Source organism: Taudactylus pleione, unplaced genomic scaffold (genome assembly GCF_031769625.1).
Source record: "Taudactylus pleione unplaced genomic scaffold, aTauple2 ptg000184l, whole genome shotgun sequence".
Lineage (NCBI taxonomy): Eukaryota > Metazoa > Chordata > Amphibia > Anura > Myobatrachidae > Taudactylus > Taudactylus pleione.
In genome coordinates, this window is record NW_028284586.1 from 8,707,842 (window position 1) to 8,720,563 (window position 12,722).

Consider the following 12,722-nt stretch of genomic DNA (forward strand, 5'->3'; position numbering starts at 1 on the left):
TCCGTGTGTCTACACACCTTCGTCAGGAGCATGCTGGGAAAGAGGGATTTAACCCTTTTTATTCTGTTTCTCTTAATTAGTATAATGAGAATCTTTATCAGCTGGAAAGTTCAAGCAATGTCAATCAGGTGCATTTAATTTGATCTTTCATATATCCTGCACAATTGCAAGAGTTATTTACAATCTTTTATGTCCATAGTGGTTGTTGGAAAATCAGAGCTTATCTGAGATCATATTTTTATATGTGTAAAGATGATCTTAAGTTATTTAATCTGATTATATCATCCAAAACTACTGTTTTATCAAATAAATAAACGATTTTGCTCTTTTGCTTGTGTTATGATCTCATAACCCTTACGTGTTTATACATCATGGAAACCATTGAATAAGTAAATAAATGAAATAAATGCATAAAAAACAAGATATAAAACCAAATTATAAAGACAAAGTAGAAATAATAAAAAAAAAATAAAAATGGGAACATATGTGTAAGAAGGACTTGTAGTTGGTCTTATTTCTAAGGTATGATTACTTGAACCCTAACTCTAAATAGCTATATAAATGAACACTTTTATAATCCAAACATTTATATATACAGTTTCTTATCATCTCTCACATATTTATTATTATGAGAGTTAGATGAGACAACAATAATAAAATAAAATATAATATTCCATAATATCTGTTATGTCAATTACACAGAGTATATCCAAATTATGAGGTGTAAAAATATAAATATAATAGAAAAATCATAAATAAGGTTTATATTATAAGGTCACTGATTAGAGGGAATAGTTTTCCTATGATGATGATCTGGTGTGGTAATGTAATGGTCCCAAAAACCCACAGGGAATGCGGTAGAAACAGGGGTTATATATCAAAATCCACCTCCGCCATCTCATTAAGACCCTCGGGGTATAGAGTGCGCATTTTGTGAATCCAGTAGGTTTCTCGAAGACAAAGACGAGAATATCTGTCTCCTCCCCTTGGTGTTTTTCAATGCAGTGCCTTGAAACGGAATGTTCTGTTTTCTTGTTAATAACATTCCTTCTGTGTTCTAATAGTCTGTCTTTCAATTTGCGTGTGGTACGACCGATGTACTGTGCACCGCACTCACACTGAAGGAGATATATTACATATGTGGAATTATTATATATACATATCAAGTGTGATTAATTGAGCGCAGCCAATTTTGTTTCTATCAGGTTTTGAAGTAATTGCACAATTTCTTCTTTTTGGCAGCAGCCTTTCTTTACACTTCAGATCATTTAGGAAGCGCTATTTTCTACAGTTTTTTCCTTTGTACTTTGCACCCAAGAGTCTGGCGTCTGCAGCCATGCTTTGAAGAATTGCAGAAGATCACTGTAGAACAGTTGAAAAATAGGCAAACCATCATGCCAGCAGAAATATATTTAAATATAAAGGCACAGTAGGAGACCGATGGAAAAAGCATATAGTAAACCTGCGTAAAAACGGACACAGTACCCTGTTCAGTAATGCACAAAGGAAAATAAAAGAAAAGGTCTGTATAAAGCTACAGCAACACCTAGGTATGCGTGAGGTAGGGACACAATCTGACTTTGAACCGGCTGCATGGTATATAGGAGGAGCTATCTCAAACTAACTGCCTGCCAACAGAGCCCTGCTGAAGAACGCCATCTGGTGTATCCGAATAGGGAGAGTGAGAGAACCTTTGGTGGGCTGACTGTATAGGGGGCGCACCGGGGGTTGGGGAAAGAGAGGTCTGGAAAAGGCACCTCCTCAGGCTGTACACCAGGCATTCCCCTCGTTTTCACGTTACAATTGTCCCTGGTGGTCTAATGAGGACACACAGCACTGGGGTGAGGAGAACTGGCACTATCCTATTGTCTGTGAGGGAAACCGCTTATCTGATCCCCCTGCTCCTACGCTACTAACTATAGCGCTACGGCCGCTGGAGGAGGTCCGCTGAATGGGACGGCTAGCACGAACACTGCTTCTGCACAGGCCAGGCGCCCGAAGTTTTAAGAAAGAGAAAAACAGATCTCAGCTGCAGCAGCAGAAGAAAAAAAATGTCAAGCTCTTATGAGCACTAAAAAGAACTTGCAGTTTATGGCAGGGGGTGGGATATAGGGGAGGAGGAGCCTGTGCTGTCGAACTTTATTTAGTCCCCAGACTCCTCCAGCTCCACCTATAGCCAGTGTTCTCCATTGTTCCCCATGGAGGAGAGAGAAATTGTTTTTGTGCAAGAAGATTTTGTCACTGCGTATATGCATCTAAAAGTACATTTCTTCCCCCAATGTTGTTTACTGGTCCTCCACCATGACAAAAAGTGGATATGGTCGGTTCTGGCACACAGAATAAAAAAGAAAAACAGGAATACAGTATTTCAACCAAGCGTTGCCATTCTGCCATATTTATGACCTAGGGGAACAGTGATCATTTGCATGTAAGCTTCAATGTTTTGAAGTAATACTGTTTGAGTTGCAGTTGGATCTTTAGCCGCACATCCACTAGGCGACTAGGGAAAGACAGTACGATTACAACATTGTAATTGTACAGTCGTTCCCCCATCCCCTGCAGTGCCTACCCTGAACGATTAGTCGGCACCCTCCCTCATCCCCGAACATGGCCAATCTGTCGTTATCAGCAGATTGACTGACTGCCATATTCGGGCGATAATTGATGTCGGAAACTACCAGCAGGAGCGCGCATCGCTGGTCGTTTCCGACATAGTTCACAATTAATGAGCGATTGCATGATTATGATGTCGTAACCGTGCAATCGCTCATTAATGTCGCCTAGTGGATGTGCAGCTTTAGTCTTTTTAGCATGTGCAGGTGTAATACAAAAGTTGCCATGAAATATGTGAACACTCTTCGTCCTAATAACTGCATTATCGGTGCTAAACAATTTTGGGAATTAACTGTCAAAAAAAATTTAGAGGGTGGTCAAATAACAGGATTTTGGTACTTACCGTTAAATCCATTTCTCCGATTCCACAGGGGACACTGGAGCTTCATGACAGTGGGGTATAGACGGTGGGTTGAGTTGAGCCTGGCACTTTAAAAATCTACAAGTGTGACTGGCTCCTCCCCCTCTATGCCCCATCAACCCCAGTTTTAAAGAACTGAGCCCGAGAGGAGACGGAGAACAGACTGAAGAACAGAGAAGGAGAACAGGAAAAGAAACATCCAACATACTGACACACTACAAGAACACAGCAGGCTGCAGTGATAAACAGTCACACAATAAAAACAGACCAAACTGCAACAGAACTGAAGCAGAACAAGCAACTGAGAACAGGCAAGAAGCACTGGGTGGGCGTCCAGTGTCCCCTGTGGAATCGGAGAAATGGATTTAACGGTAAGTACCAAAATCCTGTTTTCTCCTTCATCCACTAGGGGACACTGGAGCTTCATGACAGTGGGGACGTCCCAAAGCTACCCTCCTGGGGGGGGAGAGTGCTGAACGCCCTGCAAGACACTACGACCAAAATTTGAAGCAGAAGCCGCAAAAGTGTCAAATCTGTAGAAACGTACAAAAGTATGAACCGAAGACCACGTCGCTGCCCTACAAATCTGTGAAGCCGAGACACCTCTACGTGCCGCCCAAGAAGCACCCACAGAGCGCGTAGAATGCGCAGAAATGGATACCGGCGGTGGTCGAGCAGAAGCAACATATGCCTGACGAATAGTCAGACGAATCCACCTGGCCAAAGTTTGTTTAGACGCAGGCCAGCCACACCGATTAGCATCATAAAGGACGAATAGAGCCTCTGATTTACGTAGCCCCTCAGTACGGGACACATAAATGCGAAGTGCCCGAACCACATCCAAGGAGTGAGAATCCCCAGAAGAGTCCGACAACGCTGGCACTACAATCGGCTGATTCAGATGAAAACCCGAGACCACCTTGGGCAAAAAGGAAGGCCGGGTACGAAGTTCCGCCCGATCTTCGTGAAAAATCAAGTAAGGGGAACGGCAGGACAAGGCTCCAAGTTCAGACACACGTCTGGCCGAAGCCAGGGCCAATAAAAGGATCATCTTCCAAGTCAAATACTTCAATTCCACCTCCTGCAAAGGCTCAAAGGTGGATGACTGAAGAAAAGATAAAACAAGATTCAGGTCCCAAGGAGCCGTGGGTGGCACAAAGGGAGGCTGAATTCTAAGTACCCCTTGAAAAAAGGTCTGAACCTCCGGAATCAGAGCTAGGCGACGCTGGAAAAAAATAGAAAGAGCAGAAATCTGCACTTTAAGCGATCCCAAGCGTAACCCCGCATCGAGGCCTTTTTGAAGAAAAAGAAGAAGACGTGGTAAATGAAAAGAGGAAGTGGAGGATCCACGACCTTCACACCAGGAGATATAAGCCCTCCAAATGCGATGATAATGCGCTGATGTTACCGGTTTTCTAGCCCTAAGCATGGTAGGAATGACCGACCTAGGAACTCCATGGCTTCTTAGGATGGCGGTCTCAATAGCCACGCCGTTAAACGAAGCCGCCGTAAATCCGGGTACACACATGGACCCTGTTGTAGAAGGTCCGATCGTAGCGGAAGAGGCCAAGGTTCGTCTGCCAGAAGGAATAAAAGATCGGAGTACCAAACCCGACGAGGCCAATCCGGAGCCACTAGGATGACGGTGGACGACTCTCGTTTGATCCGCTTGAGAATCCGAGGGAGGAGCGGAAACGGTGGGAACAGGTACACAAGGCTGTACGGCCAAGGGATCAGTAAAGCATCCGCTCCCACCGCTGCCGGATCCATGGTCCTGGAGCAGTAAAGGGGTAGTTGATGATTTATCCGAGATGCCATCAGGTCTATCTGTGGCTTCCCCCATCTGCAAACCAGTTGATGAAAGACCTCGGGATGAAGGGACCACTCCCCGGGATGAAGATCCTGACGACTGAGGTAGTCCGCTTCCCAGTTGTCGACCCCCGGAATAAACACTGCGGAAATGACCTCTACGTGTCTTTCTGCCCACAGAAGGATGCGACTGGCTTCTCTCATTGCCATCCGACTGCGGGTTCCCCCTTGGCGATTTATGTATGCCACTGCAGTGGCGTTGTCGGATTGTATCCGAACCGGAAGTCCTCATAACAGAGGAGCAGCCTGTATCAAAGCTCTGTAGACTGCCCGCAGTTCGAGAACATTGATTGGTAAGAGGGACTCCTGCTGCGACCAAAGCCCCTGGAAGTGATTGTCCAGAACCACCGCTCCCCATCCGCGGAGGCTGGCGTCCGTGGTGACCAAGGTCCAATTCCAAATTCCGAAGCGCAGACTCGCTAACAGATGCTCCGTCCGAAGCCACCAGAGCAAGGATATGCGGGTCCGGGGAGACAGACGCACCAGCCGATGCATCTGTAGGTGGGACCCGGACCACTGAGACAGAAGATCCAGTTGAAATATTCTGGAGTGAAATCTGCCGAATTGGATGGCCTCGAAGGAACCACCATTTTCCCCAGGAGACGGATGCAAAGATGCACAGATACTTTCCTGGGTCTGAGCACTAGACGAACCAGCTCCTGTATGGCTATGGCCTTGTCCCTTGGCAAGAATATACGAAGCAGAACAGTGTCTAGAATCATTCCTAGGAACTGAAGTCTCTGGGACGGCATCAACTGAGACTTCTGGAAGTTCACAATCCATCCATGTTGAATGAGAATCTGATGTGTAAGGGACACTTGGTGTAAAAGGACTTCTGCCGTCGGAGCCTTGATGAGTAAATCGTCTAGGTACGGAACTATCGTCGCCCCCCGAGAGCGCAAGTGAGACACCATGACGGCCATCACTTTGGTGAATACCCTGGGAGCTGACGAGAGACCGAATGGCAGGGCCTGAAACTGGAAATGAGCTTCCCTGATGGCAAATCTGAGGAAAGCCTGGTGAGGAACCCAAATTGGGACATGCAGATAGGCGTCCTTGATATCTATCGACACCAGAAACTCTTCTGCCTCTAGTCCCGCAATGACAGAATGGAGAGATTCCATCTTGAACCTGTGAAATGAAAGATACTGGTTCAAGGATTTCAGATTCAGAATGGGTCTGACTGACCCATCTGATTTCGGAACCACAAAAAGGTTTGAGTAAAACCCTTGTTGTCTTTGTGCAGTGGGAACCGCCACAAGGACCTCGGCCAGCAAAAGTTTCTCGATCGCTTGACGCAAAATTAGTTGCTTCAAGGGATCGACGGGCAAACCTGTTGTAAAATAACGCCGAGGAGGAGTGAAAGCGAACTCGATCTTGTACCCTTGAGATACCAGATTTCGAACCCAAGTGTCTGGAGAAGTCCGTCTCCAAACCTCCGAGAAACGCTGGAGGCGAGCCCCCACCTTCGGATTTCCGAGATGGGATGGGAGCCCGTCATGCCACAGGCTTGTCTGCTGGCTTGGGATCTGGACGGCGTCCAATATTTGCTTGACGTCCTCTAGCACGGCCTCCTCGCCCCGCTGAAGACGAACCTCGCGATCGTCCCTGAAATCTTGCCGATGCTCGAAAGGAACGAAAGGAAGGTCCCCTAAACGAGCGACGCGGAGGAGGTGCTGATGAAGGTAGAAAAGTACTCTTACCTCCAGTGGCCAGCGAGATCCATTTGTCCAGCTCTGGACCAAATAAAATATCGCCTGTGAAAGGAAGAGCTTCCACTGCTCTTTTTGACTCCGCATCCGCTTGCCAGGCACGAAGCCAAAGTGCCCGGCGAGCAGAGACCGCCGAAGCAGAAATCCTAGCGCCTACCTGGCTGATATCTCTGGAGGCGTCTCCTAAGTATACAGCAGACTCCTGAATATGTTCTGCCAAGGTAATCAGATCTGCCCGCGGAGTGCTGGATCTAAGACCCTCAGTCAATTGTTCCGCCCACTTTTCCACAGCCTTGTTGACCCAAGATCCTACCAAGGCCGGCCGGAGAAGTGCACCTGCGGCCGTATAAATGGATTTCAAAGTGGTTTCTAATCTCCGCTCTGAGGTTTCCTTCAATGTTAGTAGCTCCTGGAACAGGTAACGTGGTCTTCTTTGACAACCGAGAAACCGAAGAATCCACAGGTGGCGGGGTCTCCCACCTCTTCCTATTTTCCGCAGGAAATGGGTAAAGAGAGTAAAAACTCTTAGGAATCTGGAATTTACGGTCCGGATTCTGCCAGGCTGCCGTCATCTGTTCATCCAACTGGAGAGAAACAGGGAATGTGACGGCCATCTTCTGTGACCTGGCAAATAAGGAGTCTTCTTTCTAACGATTCTGGAGCTTCCTGGCCAGAAATCTTAAGAACTTCCCTTACCGCTAGAATGAGTGCGTCAATACCCTGCAATGCCTCAGGTTCTTGTGAGTAAGTCTCTACGTCTGATTCGTCCCGCATCTCCCCTTCCTCCTGAGACGAGTGATCCGCTGCCGAATCCTCATCCGACTGGAGAACCGCCGGAAGAGCCCTCTTTTTAGATGAGCGACTTACCGTAGCTTCAGGAGCTTTAGACGCAGAACCCATCGCTTGAGCAAGGCTATTCACCGAGCGGACTAAATTCTGAGCCCACGCTGGTTCTGCTAGAAAAGAAGGGTGAGATGTGCCAGGTAGATCTCTGGCAGACTCCCGTTCCCTACGGGAAGCGGCTAATTCAGAAGAAAGGTCCGCCATGACCCCGGCCAAACTATTTATGAAGGAGGGAGTGACAGACTGCGTGTTAGCACTGTCTGCTTCACACGTCTCGCACAGGGAAGACCCTTCGGAGCGAGCATGGGTAAACTTCTTCCTGCACTTAGTGCAGGCAAACAGCTTTTGTGATGCAGTTTTTTCTGTCCTGGATGTCATCATGTACTCACAGACAAGCACCACATACAATTCAGGAATGCAGAAGAAGTATAGGGAGAAGCAGAATTACAATAATAATGCTACTCAAGTATGGGAGCAGACAGAGCAATAAGGGAGGAGCAGAATTTCAATAATAATGCTACTCAAATTGCAGGCAGAGCAGTATAGGAGGAGCAGAATTTCAAGAATAATGCAACTCAGTAACAGGGGCAGACAGGCATATAAGGGAGGAGCAGTCAATAGGACCAGAAAGTAGTTAAAACCACCTTCTGTATTTACAGACCCCCTGTAGATGCTCTCAGTCTTCTTCTCTCCCCCTCCGCTCAGTGCCTGCAGTCTGAGGCGCCACTCCCGTTCAGAGCGCGCCAAACTAGCCCAGGCAGTGAAGGAGGAAGAGGAGGAGGGACCCATAAGCTCCTCCTCCTAATGGCCGCCGCTTTGTATGCGCGCGGCATACACTTATACAGTGGGACGTTCTCACTCTCTGTCCCCGCACTGACAGCGGGGGCCAGCGGCACGACCGCCGCCAGTGATAACCGTGCCGGTGCCTTTTACACAAGCACCGGCACGCAGAGGCAGGACTGCTGTGTGCGCGCCTACCTAACAGCCAGCGCCAGTGTTCTATCACAACACCAGCGTGGCAACTGACAGCCGCGCGCTGTTTTCAGACCCAGCAGTTATTTTCACACCTCCTGCTAGTCAGGAGAGGTGTGCTACTCACCGGGCTGCTGCGGCCAGAGCGCTGGGCAGTGAGGGGAGAGCGGGGACCCGGACACAAGCCAGTGGTAGCTGTGGCGGGCCCCGCTGAGTCTGATGACTCCTAACTGCCTAAAGCAGCCTCCCCTCCATAGGGTGACCAGACACAGGCTGCAGTAGCCGTGTGGTCCCCTCTCTGGCGGCTCCCACGATGCAGGCAGACTGTCACAGCTAACAGTCTGCCTGTCCTCTTGTGACTTTGATTCTTTTATCTATATAAAATTAATATAAGGGCTGGAGACAGCCCCTGTGCACCGGCTCTACTCGGGCACATTCTAAAAACTGGGGTTGATGGGGCATAGAGGGGGAGGAGCCAGTCACACTTGTAAATTTTTAAAGTGCCAGGCTCAACTCAACCCACCGTCTATACCCCACTGTCATGAAGCTCCAGTGTCCCCTAGTGGATGAAGGAGAAACCAGATTGTGAAGCTGTAAGTCTTGGTACAGGGCTATATCTTGTTAGCATGAGACTGCAGTAGAAATGTATAATATATAAGCTGTGTTCTCCCCAGGCTGTTTTCTGCGGGCGCATCGCCCGGCAGAAACAGCCTACTGCCCGGCACTTCCCCCTCAACCCCAATGCACCGCATTCCCGGTCACCCTCCAATGTTTCCTTGTTGACACGGATGCTGCACCAACGTCACGTCCTTCACATTGGAGGCTCCGTGTCCCCTGGCAATAAGACCATGTTAGTGAAGGTTCCAGGTGACGGGACACGGCGCATTGGGGCAGGGGGAGGTGCCGGGCAGGGGATACGACGTTGGGTTTAGGGAGAGTGCTGAGCAGGGCATCTGGTATTGGGGCGGGGGGTAGTTGTCCATCACAGTCCAGGGGCGGTGTCAGGCTGGAGGGCAAAGATCCCTCCTCTTGTATAAAAGTTCAGGCGGGAACAGTTACCTAAACTGATTAAATAGAGCCTGCAAGTGGGTCCAGTATCTGTAAAGCTGTATAAAAAAATATATTCTGTGTAGCCTGCAAGTGGGGACAGTATCTGGGCCTCTAAGAAGAGGAGAATTTAATATATAAATTGTTATTTCAAGTTTAAATCATTATAAGGTCAGGATTTAAAATATTTTTTTTTATTATTGCAAAGGCCCCCACCCAGCTACTTCTTTATGCCACCCAATTGTAAAACTTTTCTGAGGAGAACACTGAGGCTGGTAATCTTGGTGCAAAATAGTAGGTTTTAAGTAATTATTTTGTGTCCTGCTATGAACGATGCAGTCATGATTTATACAATATTGCTCCCTTTATACTATATATTGCATTACACCATGTAGATAAAGTCACCCTCCCTATCAAAGTACTTTGGAAACGCTGTGCTCTAGTTTGAGGTTGTCAAACTAAAACCTTTTGCTTTGGCACGTCATTTTATGCCACATGTATAACTAATTGCCATTAACATAAATATTTGATTGTTTCAAAAATATTCTGTATTTATCAGGTAGTGGATGCAGCACATTCACTGTACCAGGCAGTATTGACCCTGAAGAACATTCCTGTTTTGGAGACTGCCTACAAATTGATTTTGGGAGAAATGACATGTGCTCTAAACAGCCTTTTGAACTGTCTGCAACTACCGGAGGCCTGTGCCGAAATCCAGCACGAAGCTTTCAAGAACCATACATTAAGCGTGGACAATGCAAAGTTTGTTGTTGTATTTGACCTAAGTGTTTTGACGACAATTGGAAATGCAAAGAATTCGCTAATTGGGGTAAGTCAGTGTGTGGTATACAATGAGGATATAATCGGAAATGTTGAGGCCTCATTAAGTTTCATTAATCAGAATCTGTTCTCGACTGCAGATTTGTCAGAGAGCATAGCCCATAGGCAGCTTCTTATGTACAAAACTCTGTTCCTTTTAAACACTATATACAGGTGAAGAGGAAGAGACAGTACTCTCCTTTTTGGGGCACTAATCCATCATATATAATATGTTGATATAAATTTTGACTAAAATTTTACTTTTAATAAAATATATTTAAAAGAGGAGAGACAATTCGCACCAAATACAATAAGAAAAATTGCAACTCAGACAAATAATTGCATAAATCAATGATGTCTCGTTCTGATTAAATATTCTGGGTCCTACAAGTGCTGACATAAGTTATACCGATAATGTAAAATATGAGAAATATAATCATGTTAGTTTAAGGATGATTCATTACTATCCCCTGGTGAAAAATATGTAGGATATGATTTTATGAAAATGGGAACAATTCCTAAATATAAATTAACAGCAGTCTCTCCGGCAGTATCACAAAGGTAGATACTGAATACAGTCATATATGCAGCTCGTCAATTATAATAGCTTCCAGAAAAGGCACAATTGTCTTGAATATTGTGATCCTATTTACACAGAGTGACAGGTATATTCTGGACAGTTTAATAGTATAGAGCAATATAACTCTTTGTAAACAACATAGCATAGGAACAATTGGAGACCAAAATCATCACAAATAGAACACAAAGATCAGTGTGACAGATGAATTCAAATAATGTTCAATAAGAGGTTATTACCACAATAATAAAATATATAAGCAATTCACACTGAATTAAATGTTTGTGTCCTAGGCAGTCGGTGGTATAAACTGTAATGGTCCTACAGATGTGCCAACAAACACCTATCCTCCATGCGCTACAAGTCACGCTACACAACGCAGGACTTGGTAGCGCATTGCGTCTTTTCGTGCATCTTTTTACCTTCAAATTTGTCTTATTCACACATTGATGGGAATAGATGGCACAAGCAGATTCTGCTGATTAAAATGATATGCAGCATGCCTATGCTCTCTGAGCGAATGTGGGTGTATCTGCATGTGAAATGCTACGTTAGTGTCACAGCTGTAACACTGTGCCATAGTGTTTAGCATGCAGAAACACCAGCAGACGCACAGATCCCTTAGGCATGCTGCATATAATTTTTATCAGCAGAAGTTGCTTGTGCGATCTATTTGCATCGTTGTGCGAATAAGACATATTTGAAGGTGAAAAGACGCATGAAAAGACGCTCGTCGCTACGGAGTCATACCACGGCATGGCGCAACCAGAATGGCTGGACACATCTGTATATACACAATTATGTCTCAATTGGAGACCAAAGGATTACAGAAGGAACATAAAGATCAGTGTGACAATTGTGTTCAATTAATATTCAATAAGAATATGATTTGCCAATATATTGCACTATTGAGGTAATAACCTGAGTAAAGAATGTTTATGTTCTAGACAATGGTGTTAATTATGATGTTCCTGTGTGCAAAGTTATAGCTGTTTACGTATAGAGATCAGTATGATCTGTAACATGCACAAAAAGTTAAAGAAATGGATTGCACCAATTAACCTTGCAAACACAAGTGGCTGCTGCACATCATGTGCATCTGCAGTGAATGATGTGTGAGCAGACCTGCTCTGAGTATATGGGGGTAAGGAAGAAAGGGAATGACATCTGCTGTTTGCCTGTTACATAGTATTGCAGGAAGATAGTGAGAAGTCCCAGGCTCAATGAGTGTGTCTAAAAAATGAGGTATAAGATAGTGGGGGAAGGGAGGATGACTAGTCTGGGATGCTGCTGCCCAGAGTTTGTGCTGTGCACAGTGGACTGAGGGTGAGCGGTCACAGCCCGAGTCCCTATCCCCTGGAAAAGTGTGTGAAACAGAGCCCTGTGTGAGTCTCTCTATCCTCACACTGCCTGATGCATAGCAGCGCAGGCTGAGCCCGGGGAGTGAGACAACACTAGTGCTTGTAGGAAGAAAATAAATACCTGAGCTGCTACTGAATGCCGGGTGATGGGCTGTGGAGGGTCGCCGCTGTGCCTCCGGCCAGACATCCATTGATCAAGGCCCACGCGGTGAAACGTACAGTGCGTCCGGAAAGTATTCACGACTCTTCACTTTTTCCACATTTGTTATGTTACAGCCTTATTCCAAAATGGAGTAAATTGATTTTTGTCCTCAAAATTCTACACACAATACCCCATAATGACAACGTGTTTTTTTTTAGATTTTTGCAAATTTAATAAAAAAAAATAAAAATAAAAATTAGGAATCACATTAACAATAAGTATTCACGGCCTTTGCCATGAAGCTCAAAATTGAGCTCAGGTTCATCCTGTTTCCACTGATCATCCTTGAGATGTTCCTACAGCTTAATTGGAGTCCACCTGTGGTAAATTCAGTTGATTGGACATG

At 45.8% G+C, this 12,722-nt stretch overlaps 1 protein-coding gene across 1 annotated transcript in view; it reads left to right on the forward strand.

Annotated features, from left to right (window-relative positions):
* SMG1 (SMG1 nonsense mediated mRNA decay associated PI3K related kinase) overlaps window positions 1-12,722 on the forward strand; it is a 243,586-nt gene that overhangs the window by 49,299 nt on the left and 181,565 nt on the right. The window contains exon 13 of the mRNA XM_088476176.1: window positions 9,977-10,246. Within this exon, the coding sequence (XP_088332302.1) occupies window positions 9,977-10,246 (270 nt within the window). The remainder of the gene's footprint in view (window positions 1-9,976; window positions 10,247-12,722) is intronic.